This window comes from Diospyros lotus, chromosome 14 (assembly GCF_014633365.1).
Source record: "Diospyros lotus cultivar Yz01 chromosome 14, ASM1463336v1, whole genome shotgun sequence".
Classification (NCBI taxonomy): domain Eukaryota; kingdom Viridiplantae; phylum Streptophyta; class Magnoliopsida; order Ericales; family Ebenaceae; genus Diospyros; species Diospyros lotus.
Window position 1 is genome coordinate 3,848,818 of NC_068351.1, and position 22,076 is coordinate 3,870,893.

General features: G+C 36.2%; 1 protein-coding gene across 1 annotated transcript in view; it reads left to right on the top strand.

Moving 5' to 3' along the window:
• LOC127789872 (protein SHOOT GRAVITROPISM 6-like) overlaps positions 1 to 22,076 on the top strand; it is an 85,326-nt gene that overhangs the window by 61,861 nt on the left and 1,389 nt on the right. The window contains 27 exon segments of the mRNA XM_052318926.1: positions 2,368 to 2,489; positions 3,179 to 3,308; positions 3,387 to 3,466; positions 4,055 to 4,190; positions 5,035 to 5,116; positions 6,507 to 6,652; positions 6,772 to 6,852; positions 6,945 to 7,045; positions 7,924 to 8,162; positions 8,241 to 8,350; positions 8,488 to 8,616; positions 8,710 to 8,784; positions 8,899 to 9,032; positions 9,997 to 10,069; positions 10,210 to 10,341; positions 10,545 to 10,726; positions 10,847 to 10,969; positions 11,072 to 11,132; positions 11,217 to 11,312; positions 13,566 to 13,666; positions 14,630 to 14,735; positions 15,105 to 15,218; positions 15,307 to 15,381; positions 20,140 to 20,238; positions 21,029 to 21,100; positions 21,186 to 21,271; positions 21,376 to 21,469. Coding sequence (XP_052174886.1) covers positions 2,368 to 2,489; positions 3,179 to 3,308; positions 3,387 to 3,466; positions 4,055 to 4,190; positions 5,035 to 5,116; positions 6,507 to 6,652; positions 6,772 to 6,852; positions 6,945 to 7,045; positions 7,924 to 8,162; positions 8,241 to 8,350; positions 8,488 to 8,616; positions 8,710 to 8,784; positions 8,899 to 9,032; positions 9,997 to 10,069; positions 10,210 to 10,341; positions 10,545 to 10,726; positions 10,847 to 10,969; positions 11,072 to 11,132; positions 11,217 to 11,312; positions 13,566 to 13,666; positions 14,630 to 14,735; positions 15,105 to 15,218; positions 15,307 to 15,381; positions 20,140 to 20,238; positions 21,029 to 21,100; positions 21,186 to 21,271; positions 21,376 to 21,469 — 2,979 coding nt within the window.

Below are 22,076 nucleotides of genomic sequence, written 5' to 3' on the forward strand. Positions count from 1 at the left end.
AGAACTTCTCAGTTTGTCTTGTTTGCTTTGGTATATGTTGATGACATTTTAATCACTGGTTCTAACTCAGCAGCTCTTGAAAAGTTTATTCATGATTTGGATACAAATTTTGCTCTAAAAACACTTGGATCAGTACACTTTTTCTTGGTTTTGAAGCTCATAGAAATCACTCTGGAATCTATCTTACACAATCCAAGTATGCTTTGGATTTATTGAAGAAAGCTGATATGCAAGATTGTAAATCATGTGATACTCCTATGAATTCTGCTGTGTCACTAACAGATGAAGGTGATTCTTTTGAAAATCTATCGCTCTATCGTACTATCATTGGCTCTTTGCAATACCTTACCTACACCAGACCTGATATCTCCTTTGCTGTAAATAAGCTTAGCCAATTCTTGTCCTCTCCTAAACATCAGCATTGGCAAGCTTGTAAGCGGTTGCTTCTTCTAAAGGGTACTCTTGGTCTAGGTCTCTTTTTCTCATCAGCACCTCTTGATTTACCCCTATTTGTGTACACTGATGCTGATTTTGCTGGCTGCAAAGTCAGCAGACGCTCCACTAGTGGAATTTGTGTATTTCTTGGTCAAAATTTGATTGTTTGGAGTTCAAGAAAGCAATCTGTGGTTGCTCGATCAGTGAGAGAGGCAGAATATAGAGCTGTTGCACAGGGTATGACTGAGATCTTATGGTTACAATCACTATTTTTAGAGCTAGGTTATAAGTGTCATTCAAAACCTATAGTGTGCTGTGATAACCTAGCTGCAAAAAGTATTGCTGAAAATCCGGTTTTCCATTCTCGCACTAAACATATTGAGATTGATATTCATTTTGTGCGAGAAAAGATTGAACATGGTGAGGTTGAAATTCGTTATGTGCCTACCTTACATCAGTTAGCTGATATTTTTACTAAGAGTTTGCCAAGAGGTCGGTTTCAGGATTTGTGTGCTAAGATCAATCTCAAAGAGTCACCTATTTCAACAGTCTCAATTTCTCAAGAAGAAGCAGGAAAGCAAGAGGCAGGAAAGCAGCTGGTCAGAAGGGAGTTTTCATTGAGGGAGAATGTTAAAGAAAATATAACCTAAGCTGCTTTAGTTTTCTGTTATTCAGTTATGTTATATATTTTGCTTTCAGTTGTAGCAGCTGTTATTTTAAACTTGCGCTTTCTGTTTTGCGCCTTTAGTTAGCTTTCTTTATTATGCTTGTAGTCTAGACTTGGCTGAGTATAAAATCAGCTTAGTCTTGTTTCTGTATTCATTCGATTCACTAATCAGAATTCCAGAGCATTCTTCTCTCATCTTGTTTTCATTCTACTCTCTGCCCTAGCTCAATCTTTACAAACCTAACTCTTGTGTTGTCACCATCATTGAATAATTTTGTGAAATACTCCTTCCATCTCTCCTTAATCGCTCCCTCATTCACTAATACATTTTCATTTTCATCTTTTATGCATTTCACTTGATTTAAATCCCGTGTTTTTCTTTCTCTTGCTTTAGCTAATTTATATATATCCCTTTCTCCATCTTTTGTATCAAGTTGTTTGTATAGATTCTCATATGCTTTTGACCTTGCTTCACTAATAACTCTTTTTGCTGCCTTTTTTGCTCCTTTATAATTTTTTTGATTTTCTTCATTGTTGCATTGATATACCGCCTTATAGCAAGTTTTCTTATTTTTAATTTTCAATTGTACCTCTTCATTCCGCCACCAAGACTCCTTAAGATTAGGGGCTCTACCATTTGTCTCTCCAAGGACTACCTTTGCCGTGCTTCTCAGAGCATTAGTCATTTCTTTCCACATTTGATTTGTCTGTCTTTCTCCATTCCATTCCCTTCTACCCCTTAATTTTTCTTTGAAGATTAGTTGTTTCTCCTCTTTTAAATCCCACCACCTGATTCTTGGATTTTGTTTTATTTGATTTTTTCTCTTCCAATTTCTTACTTGGACGTCAAGTACTAGAAGTCTATGTTGAGTAGTCAAACACTCTCCCGGTATCACCTTACAATCCCTACAATATAACCGATTCTCTTGTCTCACGAGGAAGTAATCTATTTGGGTGCTTGAGGTGATATTTTTATATGTGATTAAGTGTTCGTCCCGTTTTTTGAACCTAGTATTGGTTATAATGAGCCCATATGCCATAGCAAAATCTAAAATTATTTGGAATTGGAAAGAACACAGGATCTTGCTTTAGTATTTGAACGACACATTGAAATACTAAGGCTTGCTTGAGATGCTACAGTTTAATAAAAGAAGCTTGTTCCTAGTGCCATGTGAAAAATTAAAGCTGACGGAAGACAAGTGTTTCAATTTGGCGTGCATCCTTAGTAGCGGATACTAGTAATAAATCTTTGTTTCTTGGTGTAGTTTCTTGCAGAATCATTGGATGTGATCAAAGATACAGACTGGGTGATTTCATTGGGGAATGCTTTTGCCAAACATTATGAACTTTATAAGCCTGATGATGAGCATTCTGCTCTGCTTCACCGGTACTTACCTTGACATCCATTTGCTTGTTGGACTTATTCTCTTTTTCTCTGATTATCAAGAAACTGAAATGAAGGGAATAAATATTTCTCTTTTGATTATGCAAGTGTAGTACATGTCGCTGTCATGGTGGTCCATGTTTTGTAGTATTCATGCTGAGTTGGTTGGTTATTATTCTACTTTGTCTTTTTTTCATGCATCTGCTGAACTATAAGGTGAATTATAATTTTCTTTATTTGGATGAAGCTTCAAAGGTTAGTATGATATTGAAACAGTGTCATTCTATTTGAAGAAGTTTGAAGTGGCATACCTATTTCAAACCGGCATTAAAAATATTATTTTGAATCCCAAGTTTGGAGTACTTGTGAACTTTATGGTGTCTTTTGTCTTTCTAGGAGATGAGGCAAGCGGAGTAACCTCTCTCTCTCTCTCCTCCCCCCCCTCCCCCTCCCTCCCCCCTTCCTCTTCCTTCCTCCCTCCCTCCTTTTTGGCAAGTCAATTTCCATTTGGGTGGAGGTGTATATAGGTTATATGTGACATCTTATACACTACTGGTACACTGGCTTGATCTCCCTTTATGTTTCCGCTTCTTTCTAAGAAATTTATTTTATAAAAAGGTACAATCTTGTAGATTATGGCCATTTAACTTAAAGTTGGAGAACTGGTAAAGATTGAAATTATTTTGTTGCAGGTGCCTTGGCATGCTTCTTCAGAAAGTTGATGACAGAGCTTATGTTCATCATAAGATTGACCTGATGTATAAACAAGCCAATATTTCGTTCCCAACTAATAGGCTTGGTTTGGCAAAAGCTATGGGATTGGTCTGTACAGTTTAAACCTCTGTTCTTTGTCTCCTATTGCTTGATCATGGATAAACTTATGATATTTTTTACTTCCAGGTTGCAGCATCCCACCTGGATACTGTTTTGGAAAAACTGAAAGAAATTCTGGATAATGTTGGCCAAAGTATCTTTCAGAGGTGTGAGCCAGAATCATTGGATAACTTCTACTCCCTCTCAACATATATGTGTGGATACTATGTGTATGAGCAGGACGCTACATAACTAACAGTATTAATCAATCCAAATTGGTTGTAGAAGTGTTAGCTTTATTATTTTGATTTAAGATATTTTAATTTTCTACTAAAACTGTCCAAATTGTTGTCCCAGATGCTAAAATCTGCATTGTAGTATTCGTGAGTGCAAAATCTTTTAAAATCATGTGAAAGTTCTTCAAGTTCATTTCCAATATGTTTAGCACGCCTTGGTAATTCACCACACTCATATAGGCCTTGGAAGGGAAACAGTTTCATCAAGATAATGAAGTGTTGAAAATTTATATAGCATTTTACTTTTAAACTAACTTATAGTAAGTTATTTTTTTCTGAAGAATTAGCAATGCCATTTAAAACAACATATTTCTGGCCACTTTAGTTGTCCTCGTCTGCCTGTGTCTATCTCCCCTGTATCACATATCTTTGTGCTCTAATTATCTATCTGTTCAGAATTTCTTGTTTTTATCCATTTTTTTCTGTTGCTTTATGCATGATGGTGCTCTCTTGCTGCAGATTTCTGTCTTTTTTCTCTGATCGATCTAGGATGGATGATTCTGATGATATACATGCTGCTTTGGCACTAATGTATGGGTATGCAGCAAGATATGCTCCTTCAACTGTCATTGAAGCCAGAATAGATGCCCTTGTGGTATGTTACCAAATTTTTCTGCTTCTTCTAGTGTTATTTGTTGTAATAAGCTTACGTACACCAGTTGCTTCTGTTGTCTCTGATTGGCTCCCTTTCTTTTTCTTCATTTCCCGGCTGACTTTTGGTTTTCGATTATATTTTCTAAACCACTAATCATAGGAAATGAAGCAAGCCTATTAATATTCGTTTGAATGGTTTTAGGTCGGTCTTTTCAAATTTCAAAACGAGATTAAGGGCTTTCTTGTTTTGATGTTCAATGTTATATATTGAAAAGAATTTTACTTTTGAAAATATTGTGCAAACATTTCCTTATTTGTTTTGCCAGCATTCGGTTGACAGTAAGAGATTTTGCATTCAGTCCAATCTTGTGTGTGCCTTCTCAACAAAAGAGAGGCAGCGGTGAAATGGTCAATTTACTCAATTTTTTAATTGGTATGGGAGGTACCTGTCATTTCTGAAAACTCAATAGTACTTCCTGCCTTTTAACCAAATGTCAGGGGTGCTGAGTGTAATTTACCCTTATTCTCTTTGACCTTTTTTTAATTATGCTTCTTAGTGGTGGTTGGTGTGAAACATCCATTCGACCTCCATTATAACGGTGGTCTATGAATAGAGAGTAGTCATGAAAGCAAAGGCTAATGTCTCCTGTGAATGTTGCATGTGATCTGTGGATGAGTATTTACTACAAAGCCCACCTAGTGGGATTTAGGTTTGTGATTGTTGTTGTCATTGTTGTTAATTGTTATGGTATGTCAAAATGCCTTTTACATCCATTAGGGCAGAGCAGGTCTGTTTTTGCTTGAGCTCCATTTTAGAGTATGCTACTTACTACTCTTGCTTACAGGGGACTAATATGCTTTCACGACTTCTCCATGTGCGCCATCCTACAGCAAAGCAGGCGGTTATAACTGCTATTGATTTGCTAGGTTTGTGAAGTTCTTCAATTGTATTGTTTTGAGTTTAATAATTTTTTGTTCTTCATTTGTTGTTGTTGTTGTTGTTTTATTTCCTACTTAATAATATTTACTCTCTGATTTATGTTTTCATATTCATATTTTTTTAATTCTTGGATAGTCTAGATGTGTGAATGTTCTATGGTTCCTTGTTCTTACCTCTACTTTTTAACCATTTTATAACCAACTAGTATGGACACAGGCATGTGTCACAAGCTAAATTTCAGGGGGGAAAAATCAAGACATGATTTGTTAGGATACGGCAACATATATGGTTTAATTGATGCATATTACTAACAGTTTTTGATGTTTACCTTTGTATTAAAACTTTTTATATACCATTTATGGAAAGTGTAAAAAAATCTCGGTGTCTATGTCAATTGCTTATTCATTAACAAATTGGGAGTTTTGTTTTTTGAATTTTTATTTATCATTATATTTTATATTTGTTGACTTGTAATATATTTCATTTGTCCATTAAGCATTAAATTCCTAGGATACAATATGAGTGGTCCTATGATACATGTGTTCTCCAAAGTGTCTTTGGAGTTTGGGTACTGAACAAATTTTAAAATAACAAGATATGCTTAGATAATACCTAGCATGAGGTTGATAGGTTTTAATGAGTATTGATAACATGTGGGATTTGACTTGGACCCTAAGATATCACCTCTTGGAAGTGTTGGTGCTTGGTATTATAAGCAATAACATATAAAACATTACAACAACAATGAGAATCTCAAGCCTTAATCTTGCTAGGTCCTAGGTTGGGTAAATCAACTGCTTATTCTTGTTTTATTTTGGGAATGTTTGGGTTTTTAACTCACTGTTGGGTAATTCTAAATATTGGAGGGAAAGCTTGGATTTTAGCTTTGGAAGATAGGAATTGTAGGCCCTTTTGTGGTCAAGAATCCCATGCTTAAGTTAATGGATAAGGTTTTTTATGTCTATTTCCTGTAGCTGGTGTCCAACTAGAACAACAATCACAAGCCTTAATCCCACCAAGTGGGGTTGGCTACATGAATGTAGTAGGGCGTCTGGAACTGGTAAATCATTTGAGGGCTCATTTTGAATTTTATAGAACAGATTTTTTTTTGTTCTGCACTGCCATTTCTTTGAAATCTTAGGATAATATGCAGTCCTTAGTGTCCTTGGTTCTGCATTGTGACAGGTTGCCTTCCCCATTTTTTGATGTCCTTGGTAATATGATTACCTAGCAACTTTAAACTGTCTTCTTTTATTTATTATGGATCCAAGCAATTATAACTAGCAAAAAGCTTGTTGGACGGAAGTGGGTAATTTTACTTGTACCCCTAGTCAATCTGGTGAAGTTGATGGCACTGTTGCAATTTTGGAAATGCAGGTCGTGCTGTTATTAATGCTGCAGAAAGTGGTATATCATTCCCACTGAAAAGAAGAGACCAGTTGCTTGACTATATATTAACTTTGATGGGCCGTGATGATGAAGAGGGCTACGCTGATTCTAGTCTTGAACTTCTGCACACTCAAGTTTGTTTTACTGCTCACTTTTATTCTGTATTCCATCAGAAGCTTTTCTTTCATATTGCTGCAGTTCATGGCACAAATGTTTGATGCTTCTTTTTCCTTCTGAACTGTGTGGTTTACAGGCCCTTGCATTAAGTGCCTGCACAACTTTGGTATCTGTAGAGCCCAAACTAACAATTGAAACAAGAAATCTTGTTATGAAGGTGGAAAAATTTCCAGTTGTAATTATTTATTATGATCTTTTCCGGCATCATTTGTATCCTAGTCTTGTAATATTTCCCTTAAAAATTGGCAGGCAACTATAGGATTTTTTGCTTTGCCAAATGATCCTGCTGACGTCGTCAATCCCCTTATAGACAATCTTATCACACTCTTATGTGCAATTCTTCTCACAAGGTATTTCTTCTTATTGCAAATTTTTCTGTTTGAAGTCTTTCTGAATGGCACCATTGGTGCTCAATGCAGTTCAGTATGTCAAATGTTTTTATGTGGGGGCATCTTAAATTTGTTTTCTCTTTTAGTGCACAACTGCAGCTGATAAACCATACCAAAAGTTTACAATCCATTGTTAAAATAAGATATAACCATTATAGGAGCCCAAACCTATTGCATCCACAGGAACCAATGTTTTTAGTCTCTGAAATTTTTTTGCAAGAGTTGTTTATGCGCAATTAATTTGGTTTTTACCATAGGCTGCTATATTACTGGTTCACAAAGTGTTCTTGGATTATTGTGTTTGAAAGACTGACTGTCCACAAAAAGCTTAAAGCTATAAGGAAAAGGGTCCATTAATGCATATCAAACTTTCTGATTGGCCCTGTATGTGGGCTGGAGAAGCAAACATAAAATTCACGGCAGGCCACAACACTTTGGATATTAAGTCTGTATATACACATTGGATTATTGAGTCTGTATGACCAACTGTCCACAACACTTTGGATATTAAGTCTGTATATACACATTGGATTATTGAGTCTGTTTGACCAACTGTCCACAAAAGCTTACATGGTTACTTGGTTAGGAAGTGGTCTAATGATGTATTTCAAGCTTTTGAACACATTCCTGATATATGGTCTTATCTTGTATGTGGACAAGAGAAGTAGACAGATAAGTTCACAGCAGGCGCCAATAAATTGGGAACATTTTGCCCACTTAACATAGGATACCGACAAATAATAACATTTGAATTTAATACCTTTAGTTGTCCTAAAAGCTTATGCTATTAGGAAAAGGGTGCACACTAACAAAATTTGTACTAATTTATGTGGTCATAGTGGAGAGGATGGAAGAAGCCGAGCAGAGCAGCTTTTGCATATTCTGAGACAGATTGATCAATATGTTTCCTCACCTGTGGAATGTCAGAGAAGTAGAGGATGTTGTGCAGTGCATGAGATGCTTCTAAAATTTCGAACACTATGTGCCAGTGGATATTGTACACTTGGCTGCCGAGGGAGTTGCACACACAGCAAGCAGTTTGACAACCCTTCAAGTCGCAACTTTTCAAACTTACCATGTAATTATGTTTCTGAACAACATTTTTTTGTGTGTGGTTTTCTGTTTGTTAATTTCGTCCTGTCTCTTTCATCTTCAGCTGCATTTGTATTGCCAAGTCGTGATGCCTTGTATTTGGGGGACAGGATCATAGTCTATCTTCCAAGGTGTGCAGACACAAATTCCGAAGTTAGAAAAGTTTCTGCTCAGGTCATCATTGGCAAGAAGTTTTTTGTAATTTTCATGTTATTGCTCTTGGATGACATTGTCTTGTATAAAAAATAAAATCGTCTCATAATTTATTGTAGATATTGAATAACAATATTCTTTGTTTTTCTCCCTTGCAGATTCTTGACTTATTCTTTGTTATCTCTCTTTCATTACCAAGGCCTGTATCATCTAATTCTGGAACAGATTTAGAATCTTCATACAATGCTTTGTCCTCGCTTGAGGATGTCATCGCTATCTTGAGGAGGGTATGCATATACATTTTCTTTATTCAATCATTTTACCATTAGTGCTTGATGAGTGGATCAGCTGTGTTCTGAGCTCCCCTGTTGCATCTTCAGGATGCTTCCATAGATCCATCAGAGGTTTTCAACAGGGTTGTTTCCTCTGTCTGTATTTTACTGACAAAGGATGAGGTGAGTTGATATATATGAATATATGTGATAAGTATGCTTCCGCCTTGATGGCCATGACTGAATTCACATTTCACAATGCAATCTACTCATGCTATTGTCAGTTTTACCTTGCAGCTTGTAACTACCTTGCATGGTTGCTCTGTAGCCATATGCGATAAGGTCAAGCAATCAGCAGAGGGTGCTATCCAAGCAGTCATTGAGTTTGTTACCAGGCGAGGGAAAGAGCTAAAAGAAATGGATATAACAAGGTTCTATTTTGTTCATCTTTTTTGGGTTTTTCTTTTTTCTTTTATTTCTTAATGGCTGTAAACATGTTGATTATTGAAGATATTCAGACAGACGTGCCATGGTGTATGCTATTTGCAGACGACATAGTGTTGGTGGATGAAACAAAAGAAGGAGTGAACACTAAGCTTGAGTTGTGGAGAAACAATTTAAAATCTAAGGGATTTAAATTAAGTAGAAAGAAAACAGAATATATGGAATGCAAATTTAGTAAAAATGCAAGAGTGGATGATGTTATAATAAAATTAGAAGACCAAATCTTACAAAGAAAAGACCATTTTCGATATTTGGGATCAGTGATTCAAAAAGATGGAGAAATCCATGAGGATGTTGCACATAGAATTAAGGCAGGTTGGCTAAAATAGAGAAATGCATCGGGGGTGTTATGTGATGGTAAAATCCCATTAAAATTGAAAGGAAAATTTTATAGGACAGCTATAAGACCAGTCTTGCTGTATGGCTCAAAATGTTGGGCAGTCAATTACCAGCATGAGCAAAAGACGAGTGTAGCGGAGATGAGGATGTTAAGATGGATGTGCGGACATACAAGAAAGGATAAAATTAGAAATGAAGTTATTCATAATAAGGTAGGTGTAGTGCCAATCGAGGAGAAGATGAGAGAAACTAGACTAAGATGGTTTGGTCATGTGAGAAGGAGACTAAGAGACGCTCCTGTGAGGAGAGTTGATGAAATGGAATAATTAGTCACAAAAAGAGGTAGAGGTAGACCCAAGAAGACTTTGGGAGAGACATTAAAATTTGATATGAAATATATGGATCTAAATGAGGATATGACAAAAGACAGAAATACATGGAAGTCTAAAATTCATGTAGCCGACCCCACATAGTGGGATAAAGGCTGGATATGTTGTTGTTGTTGTTGTAGTGTTTGCATATTTCAATTGTGATACTGACATCTGCCTACAGGACAACCCAGTCTTTGCTCAATGCTACAGTCCATGTAAATGAAAAATACTTGCGTCAAGAAACAATTGGTGCTGTATCCTTTGTCATCTAAATTAATCTCCTTTGAATTTTATAATGTACAAATTTCCATTTTTTGTTTTTGCCATTTTTTGCTTCTGTTTTTTGCATAAATTTTTCTTTCTAATTGCAAGTATTGTCTTTAACTACCCAAAGATATCATCCCTGGCTGAGAACACCAGTTCAAAAGTTGTATTCAATGAAGTGTTGGCTGCTGCTGGTAGGGATATAGTTTCAAAAGATATTTCTAGGTTACGTGGTGGCTGGCCAATGCAAGATGCATTCTTTGTAAGTCCCTGTTAATGTAGGACGTATTGAATAGTTTTTATTTTATTTTATTTTAGTTTTTGCTTGCGTAATAGTTTTACTTTTTATGTTTTGGAGTTGTGTTTTGCCAGTCCTTTTATATTATTTGCTTCTTCTTTTTCTCCCTCTGAATGGATAAATTCAGCAGTTTCATTTATGTTTTTCTTTCTTGATTAATTTTACAGGCATTTTCTCAGCATACTGTACTTTCATTTGTGTTCCTCGAGCATGTAATATCTGTCCTTAACCAGATGCCTGTCCTTCACTGTGATTTGGATAAAGGTGACAGTTTGAATGATTCCACTGATAGTCCCATTGACAATGTCATCCTGCAAGCAGCTATTTTTGCCCTCACTGCCTTCTTCAGGTTTGTTTTCGGTTATTGCTAAGGTTCCATTTTTTCTTTTTCTTTTTCTTTTTTGGTGAGTGCCTTATTCCATTTTCATTATATAATCTAGTCACTTTTCAAGGGCTTTCTTTATTGCAGAGGTGGTGGTAAAGTGGGAAAAAGAGCTGTTGAACAAAGTTATTCTTCTGTTTTAGCAGCACTTCTACTCCAACTGGGAAGCTGTCATGCTTTAGCTAGTTCTGGTCAACAAGAACCATTGCAGTATGTGCACAGCCTATATAGAATTTCACTGGAGAGTTGTTTCCTTTTTGTGCTGCTTCTTTAAAATTTCTGTTTCACATTTACCAATTTTATTCTTTACAGGGCACTTCTGACTGCATTTCAGGCATTCTGTGAATGTGTTGGCGATCTTGAGATGGGAAAGGTGTTAAACCTTCTTATTCTTTCTTTCTAATCATAGGGTTTTCCATATTATTGGGTGGATGACAAAGGAACAATTTTATTTCAGATTTTGGCCAGAGATGGACAACAAAATGAAAATGAGAAGTGGATTGATCTTATTGGAGATTTAGCAGGTTGCACTTATATAAAAAGACCAAAAGAGGTATGATCCAGTTAGGATACTCTTCTTGTAATTCCTTTTTGTTTTTGTTTCCACAAGTACGTGTTACACTTGCATAAGTTTTGAGAAAGCAAGCTTTAAGTGCAAAGCACGACTCCTTCAGAGCAAGTTGCACTTTTATCTGAGCTGTGGGGTGCTGCAAAGCTTGCTTTTAATATGAACGCTTGGATTTTTTTAAATTTGTGTTATGGTGTGGCTGCTTGAATGGAATCCTTACCTAGAAACAGCTTATCAGATCTTAAAAAAGACGACTCCAATTCCTAGAAATGCCTAGATTCCTAGGAATGCCTTTCTTTTAGCCATTCTATTTGTTGTGAAGTATGAGAGCAGAATTCCTCTTTCTATTAGCTAAAACAAAAGAAGTATGAGAGTAAGAAGGTCGATAAGTAAGGCAAGATGTAGCCACGGGATAGTTGAAGGTCTGGACTGGAACACTGTTCTTCAGTACTGTCATGAAGTAAATGCACAGAGAGAAATTAAATAATTGGATCTTTGCTTTGGCACCCCCCCAACTAGTGGTATTAAGGCTTGTGATTGTTGGTTTTGCTCTTTAATTTAGCACAAAGAACATGAATCACAGAAACACGAAATAATTCCCAACTATGTTTAGGCAGTGCTCAAACTGTACCTATGTAATAGATCCCAACTGAACATTGCCAAGGTGACAATCTGAAATAGGAAATGTAAGGATGAACAAATCAATGGGATATTTCTGATATTTTCTGTAGCTGAAACAAAATTACGAACGGAATGAAAACAGAATGGAAATACTAATATTGCTAGGCTTTCGAGAGGCCTTGCTACTCTCCCAATCTTCCTCTATTTTCCGGATACCCACTTCCTTGTTTTGCCGGTTATTTATACTCCTCCTCTGCCTCTGATGCTTCCTCTCTCTCTCTCTCTGTGCCAACTGAATCATGCCACTTGTGCCTGCTGGATATATCTGAATCCTTACACCTGTGCCTCTTTGTCACGTGCAACAGAATGTTCTCCTTTCTTGCGCCTGGAATAAGTAAAATTAATGGGTGGCTTATCACAGTCCTCAGTGAAACAATCTCTAAATTGCTTCAGTGATGCCTCAAACCAACCTATCTATGGCTAGCAACCTAATAGGAAGAAGCCAGAGCATGCACAGAGTGCCCATGTGCTTGTGCTGACCAGGACAAATGTGGCCAGGTGCTGGCAATGAAGGAGTTTGTGAGAGTACGTTTTGACGAGTTTGTCAGCAGTATGTCGCACCTTGATTTATTACCACACTAGGACGTGCGACACCTAGCCATTGTCACTCGATCAGACGAGGCTAGGTCAGCCTTCCCACACTTGCACACTTGACTTGGAGGAATGGAAGAAGTAAGAACACCTTGCCCACAATTCTAGAGAGAGAAGCTCTCAACTAGGATCCAAGAACCACTTGTCCTATCGGGTGACATTGGGTAGGTGCTTCACGTCCTAGATGGGAATAAGTTGGGGCATGACAAGTAGGTGATGTTTCCAATTGTTATGTTCCAGAAAAGAGGTTATTAAAGGTCTTCCAAAACAGAGAATTCAAACTCTGGTTTCTCTCTGCTGGAATAGTGGTCACTCAGGCTACAAAAGATTCTGTCATCAGCTTAAAGTATGGACAGATTCTGGTGACTGATTTCTCAGTACTTGTTTAGTGCTCTGGTACCATATAAAAGTGCATAGAATAGAGACAAACTAGATAAAGAAAGCAATCAGGTGGCCTCCCATTGGACTTATATTGATACTGGATGGAAACAGGGGCACTTATAATCTCTATATATAATTCACACACTATTTTTAAGTGCATAGGAAATATGATGTTTACTTGTTTCATTGTTTTACATCCTATAGAATCAAGATGGAATCCTGGTAATTAACATTCCTTTGAAACTTCACGATATACTTCTCTTCTCAGGCTACCAAAAATAGACCTGGCTTTATTATTGTATGCCTTTATTAAGTTTCAATATTTATATTCAATTCTAATGTGTAAAACATTGTATGAGATTATTGTTAGGTTTATAGGTTTATAGCTTGTTTTTACTTTCACCAAAAATAACAGGGAAATAATTTTATTACAAGCACCATACTTCATTATTTCATGTTTAAGTGCTGATTTGAAATTTGTTCATGCTAATGCTTGTTTGATTGTTCATAACTCCTATAGTTGTTTTTCTTTTGATTTCATTGCAATATAAACTTAAATTTGTTCTCTCATTATCTGTTTCTCAGGTTTCATCCATATGCTTAATTTTGAGTAAATCATTAAACCGACCACAAAGATTTCAAAGAGAAGCTGCAGCTGCAGCAGTTTCAGAGCTTGTGCGCTACAGGTGTGTTTGAAGTTAATTTTTTTTTTTTTTTACTTTCTGTGAATTTTTTTTTTTAAATTGTCATTAGGCTCCTTTATATTTGTTTGGTGCTTTGGTTTTCTTCAATAGCCTTAAGAACCCCTAATTCTCTTTATGTAGAAAAGAAGCAAATGATATTTGGATAAAAAATTGTTTTCCCAATTACAATTGGATTACATTAAGGATCTAGATTGAACCCATACCTCTTTGCTCTTGCTATGGATGAACTGACAAACACATCGAAGAAGAAATGCCTTGGTGTATATATTATGTTCAAATGATATTGTCTTGATAGATGAACAAAAGAAGACATACATAATAAACTTCAATTATGGTGAAACACCTTAGAATCCAATGATCCCATGTTTATTTATCTTTACTCTTAAATGTTTCTTAGGAGTGAAAGAAACATAGATAACAAAGAAGAAAATATAGGTATTGGAGTTTTGGCTTGAAAAGGAAGTGAATTACCTATTGTATTTTCACAAATATGTTCTTGCATAATTAATTAAAGAAACAGAAAATTATATTGTTTTATTTCATTGGATATCTAAGTGCTAAAAATAAAAAAATATATATTTAAAACTACCTTGAAATTTAATAATAATATCTGTAAGCTTAACCCCATTGCAGTTCGCAGCACATTTTAGAATTTGCGGCATGCTCTGTTCTCATTCCTAACCTGCTTACCAGAAAATCCAGGCCTAGGTAACATAGGTTGTTTCACTTAAAGATACTTTTGTCTTGGAATGCTTTTATATAAATATATGAGGTTAAGGGATATAACCTAAGTTTTTAAGGCATCTCTCAATGACCATCTAACCTGCTCTCTTCTTCCTTCTTCTATCTTTCTCTTTTATTCTCTCTATCTGGTTTACTGAAAGTTTTACTTTTATGCTTCCAGCTGTCATTGAATAGTATTTTTTTTTTTTTACTTGGGTGCAGTGATGGTTTTGGTTCTTTGTTGGAGCAGATGGTTGAAACATTATGCCGGCATGTATCTGATGATTCTTCTACTGTTAGACGCCTTTGTTTAAGGGGACTTGTACAGGTTTTTTTTATCTATGAATGCTTTCTACCATTTTCTTTCCTCCTCACTTCAATATAAGATGAATTGCAATAGTGTTTCTGGTGCATGCTTCTCGTTTTGGTTAGACCTTTCTTGCTATTTCTACCTGTCACGGTCATTGTGCATGTTTAAACATCCACATGAGAACACACACGCAAGTATGCATGGTGTTGGAAGATACCAAGCAAATTCAAAAAATTGTAATGCTTGATTTGATTCTTAGAGACTCCGGTAATTATATCATTTCCTCACTGATGGAGTGGATTCCTGAAATCAGTTGCATTAGTCACAGCTACCTTATTTTCCATTTTCACTTAGTGAGCGTGGTCTTTTTGGTTTTTGGCAATGTAGATACCATCCATCTATATAATGCAGTACACTCCTCAAGTGCTTGGAGTTATATTAGCTTTGCTCGATGATTCAGATGAGTCAGTTCAATTAACCGCAGTGTCATGCTTGCTGATGGTGACTGCTCCAACCATAATTTTCTTGTGCACACTCTTTTATCAAGATTTTGTTGTTTCTACCACTTATGCTCTTTTTAACTTCATAGGTTATTGAGCCATCGGCCAATGATGCTGTTGAACCTATTTTACTCAACCTGTCAGTTCGGCTTCGTAATCTTCAAGTACGATCTCTTAGTTTGCATTTTGTGTACGCACTCATATGTTGTTAATCTAATTCTTTATGTTAGAGAGCAATAGTTGTTGAAACTATTACAGATTGCTGCGTGCATTGTCCTGATAGTGATATGCTATGAAGTACTCTCTCTCTCTCTCTCTCACGCGTGCGGGGCACATACACATAAAATAAATAAATAAACAAAAATATATTTTAAAATGCATGCAATTGAATGGCAGCAGTAGGCTAATAATGTTGGTCTTGGAACATGGAGATAAGAAGTTTCAGTATCACATGAGTCTTGGCTTGCTATAATCTTTTAGTTGAAAATTTACTAAAATCTAATCTTGCTACCTTGGACTTTATTTCATGAATGTGAAGTGAGAGCTTCTATGAAGAAAAAGAAAGAAACTGAAAAGAGAGAACTGAAACTGAAATTGCTGAAAATGATTCTTGACATTAGAAACAGAAGAGCAGTTGAGTATTTATAGATTGTGAATTCAAGTAATTCTGTTAGAGATACAACTAACCTTAACAGATGTACAAAGACAAGCGGACAAGTCCTAATTAAACTTAACTAGCAAATTTAACAGAACCGCAACTAATATTCCTTTGTACAGGACGAATAGAACTACTATTCTCAACATTCCTCCTCAAATTAGACTCTAGAACTTGTGCAGACCTAAGAGTCTTCTGTTGAGTTCACTAGAGTATTATTCTTGAATCATCCTTCGTAGAAGTTCGCTGTAGTTTATCTTGAACAATGCAGTTAGGAGACAATGTTAGGCAAAGTCTATTACATGAAAAGAGAAACTTGTCTCTAAGCAGACATTTGGTGAGAATATCAGCTGTTTGATATTGTGTGGGAATATATCTGATCTCCACCTCACCATTTTCAATTTTCTCTCTAATAAAATGAACATCAATGTCAATATGTTTGGTTCGTGAGTGAAAGATGGGATTTTTAGCAATACTTTTAGCTGCCATATTGTCACACCAGATGATAGGAATCTGTTATGACCCAAGGAATAATAGAAGGGCATCATTGTAATAAGGTTGCAATGGTTTGTCACGAGACTAGGAGATTATAATTTTGCGGCCAAGTTTTGTATCGGCTTGGATATTACTTACTTGTATTGCCTTAGTATTTCATTCTTTTGTTTGTATTTCATTTCCAACTGGTTAGTTTGTTATGGCAGAATCTGCCAGGTGTCCATGTGTTAGAATAGGACAAATCAGTTAGTTAGAGTGGGTGTGATATGCTGTGGCAGCACCCACAGTTCAAGCTATATAAGCTTGGTCCTTCTTCTGTAAAAGGCATGATGATTTTGATATTGAATTCTCAATTCTCTTCCAAGATTTCTCCCTAATCTCTCTCTCTCTCGTTTTCTGCCATTCTCCCTCCATTCTTTCTAATTTCTCCCCCATTCTTCTTCAATCTCCCCCCTATACATTTTGCTCTTGACTTTAAATGAATCGGAACCTTCCGATTTCCATTCTAGACCTAGGTTAAACCCTAGGACCATGACAGAATCTTAGAAAATGAATAGCCCAGTTCAGCAAACAGAGACTTCAGCCACAAAATTTCAGTACCTCCCTGTGCTAGAGCTCTATACTTGGCTTCCCCAACTGACCTTGCAACCACTAATTGCTTCTCGGAAACCCAAATTACCAAGTTAGGCTCACAATCCACTTGCGTGCTACTCTACACCCAGTATGATTTGCATTTGCATAAACCTCAATAGACAGATTAGAGGAAGGAGTGAATAATAAACCAAATCTAATAGTCCTCTTTAAATATCTGTGCAACCTTGTGCAAGCCAACCAATGTTGCTGTTTAGGAGAAGATAAAAACTGATTTGAGTTTATTCATCACAAAAGCATTGTCAGGTTGGGTGCAAGTCAAATATTATAGGGAGCCAATAATAGTTCTATATATAGAGAGATTTGAAAACACTTCACTATCATTAGTCAGAGGAGTTCCCAGATTAACTGGTGTAGAACATGTTTTGGAGTCTTGCATGCTAGCCTTTTTCAACAAATCAATAGCATATTTGGAGTAAGATAGAGACTGCTATCCTTGTAGGCTTCAAAACCCCAAAAATAATTCATAGAACCCGGAGTTTTTAGAGCGAAATGAGGGTCCAAATCATGAATAAAGGACTGAAGAACCTTAGGATTTGAACTGGTGATAAGAATATCATCAACATTCACAAGAATGAACAGAACAAAATGAATAGACTTCTTAATGAAAAGAGAAGCATCAGATACTGCTCTTACAAAGCCCCAATCTTGCAAAGCTGTCCTAAGCTTTGTGTACCAAGCATGAGGGGCTTGTAAACAAAACCTGCAGGTTGGGACATGTAGATTGTTTCAATAAAATCTCCATGGAGAATGGCATTGTTCACATTAACGTGTTGAATATCCCAGCCAAAAGTCACAGCTAATGATAGGAGAACACATATAGTAGGCGTCTTAACCATTGGACTGAATGTTTTAGTGTAGTCAATACCAGGATTTTGATCAAAACCTTTAGCCATTAACCGAGCTTTAAACTTCAAAACTGACCCATCTGGGTTATACTTACAACGGAACACTCACTTGCAGCCAACCAAATTCATATCAAGAGAAAAGGGAACAAACTCCCATGTACCTTTATGCTACAAGGCATTAAACTCTTCTTGCATTGCCTTAGCCCACCTAGGATCCAAGAGAGCATCACTAACTGAGCTAGCATATCAGTGTTGATATCTGCAACAGTTCTGTATTTGTCTTATTAGAGTAGCATTCAGTAAACAAGGATTTAAAAAGTTAAGGTTTTTTTTTTTTTTCTTTTTTAACTACTGCACCGTCACTTTGTATAACCTTGCTCTGCAACAAACAATTAAAAGTGGTATTCTACTTGCCAGGAATATTACTAGTGTAAATTACTCATCTTTTTTTCCGTCAATTCAAGGATTTGATTTCCCAATCCTCTCCCATATATTTTTTCCATGTGGCATCCATTTTGGTTAGTGTGGTTAACTATTTTACTTTCTGTTATAATTGATTGGAAATATTTTCCTATTATCTTATATTCATTTTGGATATGTTCAGTAGTTAATATAAAGAGTTCAACAAATCATGGCAGTTGATTTACATACTCCTCTGATAAAGCAAATGCTTCTTTTGAGCAAAGTGTTAAACAAGTCCTCAATGTTAGTTACCAGAAGTGATGTTGGTGGTCTATTCTCTGGATAATAGTTGTTGAGACTTACCAAGGCCCACATAGATGGACGGGGCTTCAAAATAAATGGTCTAAATTGACCAGACACAATCTACTGGTTTGGCATGAGGTCTAGTGATTAACTGTAAAATTTTGTTAAAGAGGGATGTCAGTGAAGTAATATAAAAAGAAAAGAAGCCTCAATTCCAGCACAGGTCTTGATGAACTGCACTACCAAGAGTTCTGTAAGAATTTCCCGCAGATGGCAATAAAACTTTTGCTACACATACATATAGTTGATGATAATGATACTAATATTTTTAGGTGCTCAAAAATTTTGGCCAATTAGCAATGTTAAATCAAATGGTTAGTTATCTTGAAATGTTAAGAGACATCACAATTACATAATTTTTAAAAAAAATTATATTTCCTGACCATATATTTTACTCTCTGAAACTGGGGGAATATCTACAACACTTGGGAAGTTAAAAGCAGCAAAACTCGAAGACCTGCTAGACCTGCTGTCTACGAGGCATCCATAATTAGTCTGAAGTTGGTGCTAAAGCCTCTACTTAACTTTGTTATCATGATAAACTTTGAAACTGATGATCAGAGAACAAAATACCAAAAACTAATAGCTTTTATTTGTAGGATGAATGGTGTAGACTACTTTCTCTTGATAAGTTGTATAGATTTGTGTCACTGCATGACAATGAGAGCTACCTTGAATCGGTGAGATTCAAGGACAGAACAGAGTAAGAGCAGAGAGAGAGAAAGAGAGGAAGAAGAAGACTAGAACAGAGAGAATATAGAGGGAGAGTACTTGAGAAAAGTTCTATTCATTTCATGCCTTCTCCCACAAGGTTGGGAGAGTTAATATACTCGCTTGGGTGGGTTCGGATGCAGCAGATCACGCCCCTCCTAGCGGTTACAACGGATTCCCTTGTCCTTTTCCTAAACAGATTCTTTTGTCCTTTTCCTAAGGCCTCACGCGTGGCCTTGACATTCTAACCGACTGCTAGCTGGAATTGAAATACAATAACTAAAATAAAGAAGTCACAATGTAGCAGGAAATAACAAAGCTAACAGTAAACATAAAAAGCAAAAATTTAAAAGTGGCATGTCCGTGACAACATGCATTTTTATAACCATGAATTTGATTCCTTTCAGTAGAAATAATTGGTTATTCCATATTTGAAGCACCTTCTAAAGATTAAAGGACAGCAGCTAACTTACTATTTCTCAGAACAGTTATGCCACTAAGAACAGTTATACCCTTGGTTATATATTTGCACTTTGTTCAGGCTTCATGGTTGGCTCAAATATAGCCCTGGTGATGGGCCTGATATATGTAAACGTTGTTATTGGCATATCCGAGCTAGGAAATGCATCCAGATTAAAGGGTAGAAAGTGGATTTTTGTACCAAAAATGGGCAATTTCTAGAAGTGATGCTATCCTCCAGGATGTTCAGTCATCTCTGGTTCAAAAAATTACTGAATCCCCTATAAATTGGAGATATATAATATGATGCAATTAATTTATGTATTAAATGGATGCAGGTATGCATGAACACCAAGATACGAGCCAATGCCTTTGCAGCATTTGGATCTTTAAGCAACTATGCAATGGGGGCACAACATGAGGCTTTCCTTGAGCAGGTCTGTTATTGGTTGGCACCTCACAATTTGAGACTTGAATTTACAAAAATTTTGATTTAGCTCTACTTATATCTGCTGAAAAACTTGGGTAAGCTCATTTTCTAACTGGCGTCGTTTAATATAAACTGGAAAGCTTTTATTTGCATATTGGAAATCTTTCCAAATTCTATCATACCATTCTCCCATCTATGTCTGCAAAACTTTACAACCTCCGTTCTAGATATTTTAGTCATCCTTATACTTACATATATCTTTTTGTTCTAAAGAAGTGTGTAGATGGCTGACATGGATTGCCATGCTTTACTGGCTTTGAATTGATTTTGAATTATCTTAAACTAATACCTGCATATGGCAATAAGCAGTCATTTATAGTTAGTTTTTACATCTCATTTGTAGTCAGTGAAGGAAACAATGCTGTTTAAACTTGATGTTACTACGTGTAGTTTTTTTCAACTTACTATTGTATTATGAACATCACATGCTTGAGTAGCACAGACCTGTTCCTATTGCTTACTGTATTAGGATTATTTCTTTCTTACCAACTACTCAAATGTTTATCTTGTACAGAAGCCAAAAAAAAAAAAAAAAATTGATATAAAAATTTTGTAGCTTTTGTAACAGCAAATTTCATCTAGTCTCTGTTGTAGATGGGTAATCCATTATTGCAAGATACTTGTCAATGCTACAAACTTGCTACTGCTAAGATTCTTGGTGTCTCTTCATGATTAAGTCATTTATTTTTCCTTTTGCAAGCATTAGAAGCTATTCAGATGTTTATCTCTGGTCTCAGGTACATGCTGTCCTCCCACGCTTGGTTTTGCATCTTCATGATGATGATCTCACTGTTCAACAGGCTTGCAGGGTAAATGATAACTGTCAGTCTGTTCTCTTTTTCTTATAATGTTCTCCTGAGCATTTGTAACTATATGTAATCATTCATTTGGTAGAACACCCTGAAAAAGATTGCCCCTTTAGTGGAATTGGAAGGAATATCTGCACTCTTCAACACGCGTTGTTTTAACTCTGACCACAGGTATGCATTTGTTATAGGAATCTATAATTACATCCATTTCTTTAGGACTAGTGGCTTTCTTGTGGTGGCAAATTTCAGTGAGAATATCTATTGTGTATTTACAGAAGTGACTACGAAGACTTTGTCAGAGACCTGACAAGGCAGTTTATCCAACATTTGTCTCCCAGGGTTGATTCTTACATGGCATCAATTATACAGGTTTGCATTCTGCTGAGAAACCTTTTATTTTAATTTTTAGCTTTAATGTGTTCCGTTATCTGCTGCATTAGGTTGCAATGAACCTCAAGGAATTATTTTCTGCATTACTTGAAGTAGGACACTGGGGTAACTGTTTGTTGACAATCTCAATTGTATCCTTTCTGAAGTTCTCCTTATTTAGTTGTCATTATGATGCAGGTAGGTTGGCAATCTTTTACAGTACCCAAACCACATCTGAGACAATTAGAAATTTAAGTTCACATTGATCATGTTGGGTGATTGGTTGATGTGGGTGACCTTGGTAGCAATGGTCTTGTTGGCAAGGGTGGGTTTTTATAGACAACTGAAAAAGAAGGGTATGATGCGATTTTACAAGTCTAGTTAACACTCGTGGGGAGTATCCCAGTTATCAATCTGCTCCAAAATATTTATTAATGATTTTCAGATGACATCCCTTTTCACAAAAAATAACCCAATACATAAAAGTTATATATCAGTTGAACTCCAAAATTCTGACAAATGCCCCAACAAGAAGGCGGCAAGAATGACCAAGAGGTTAAGATATGATGCAAAATTAAATTTCCAGCTAAAATAAAATGAACAAAGC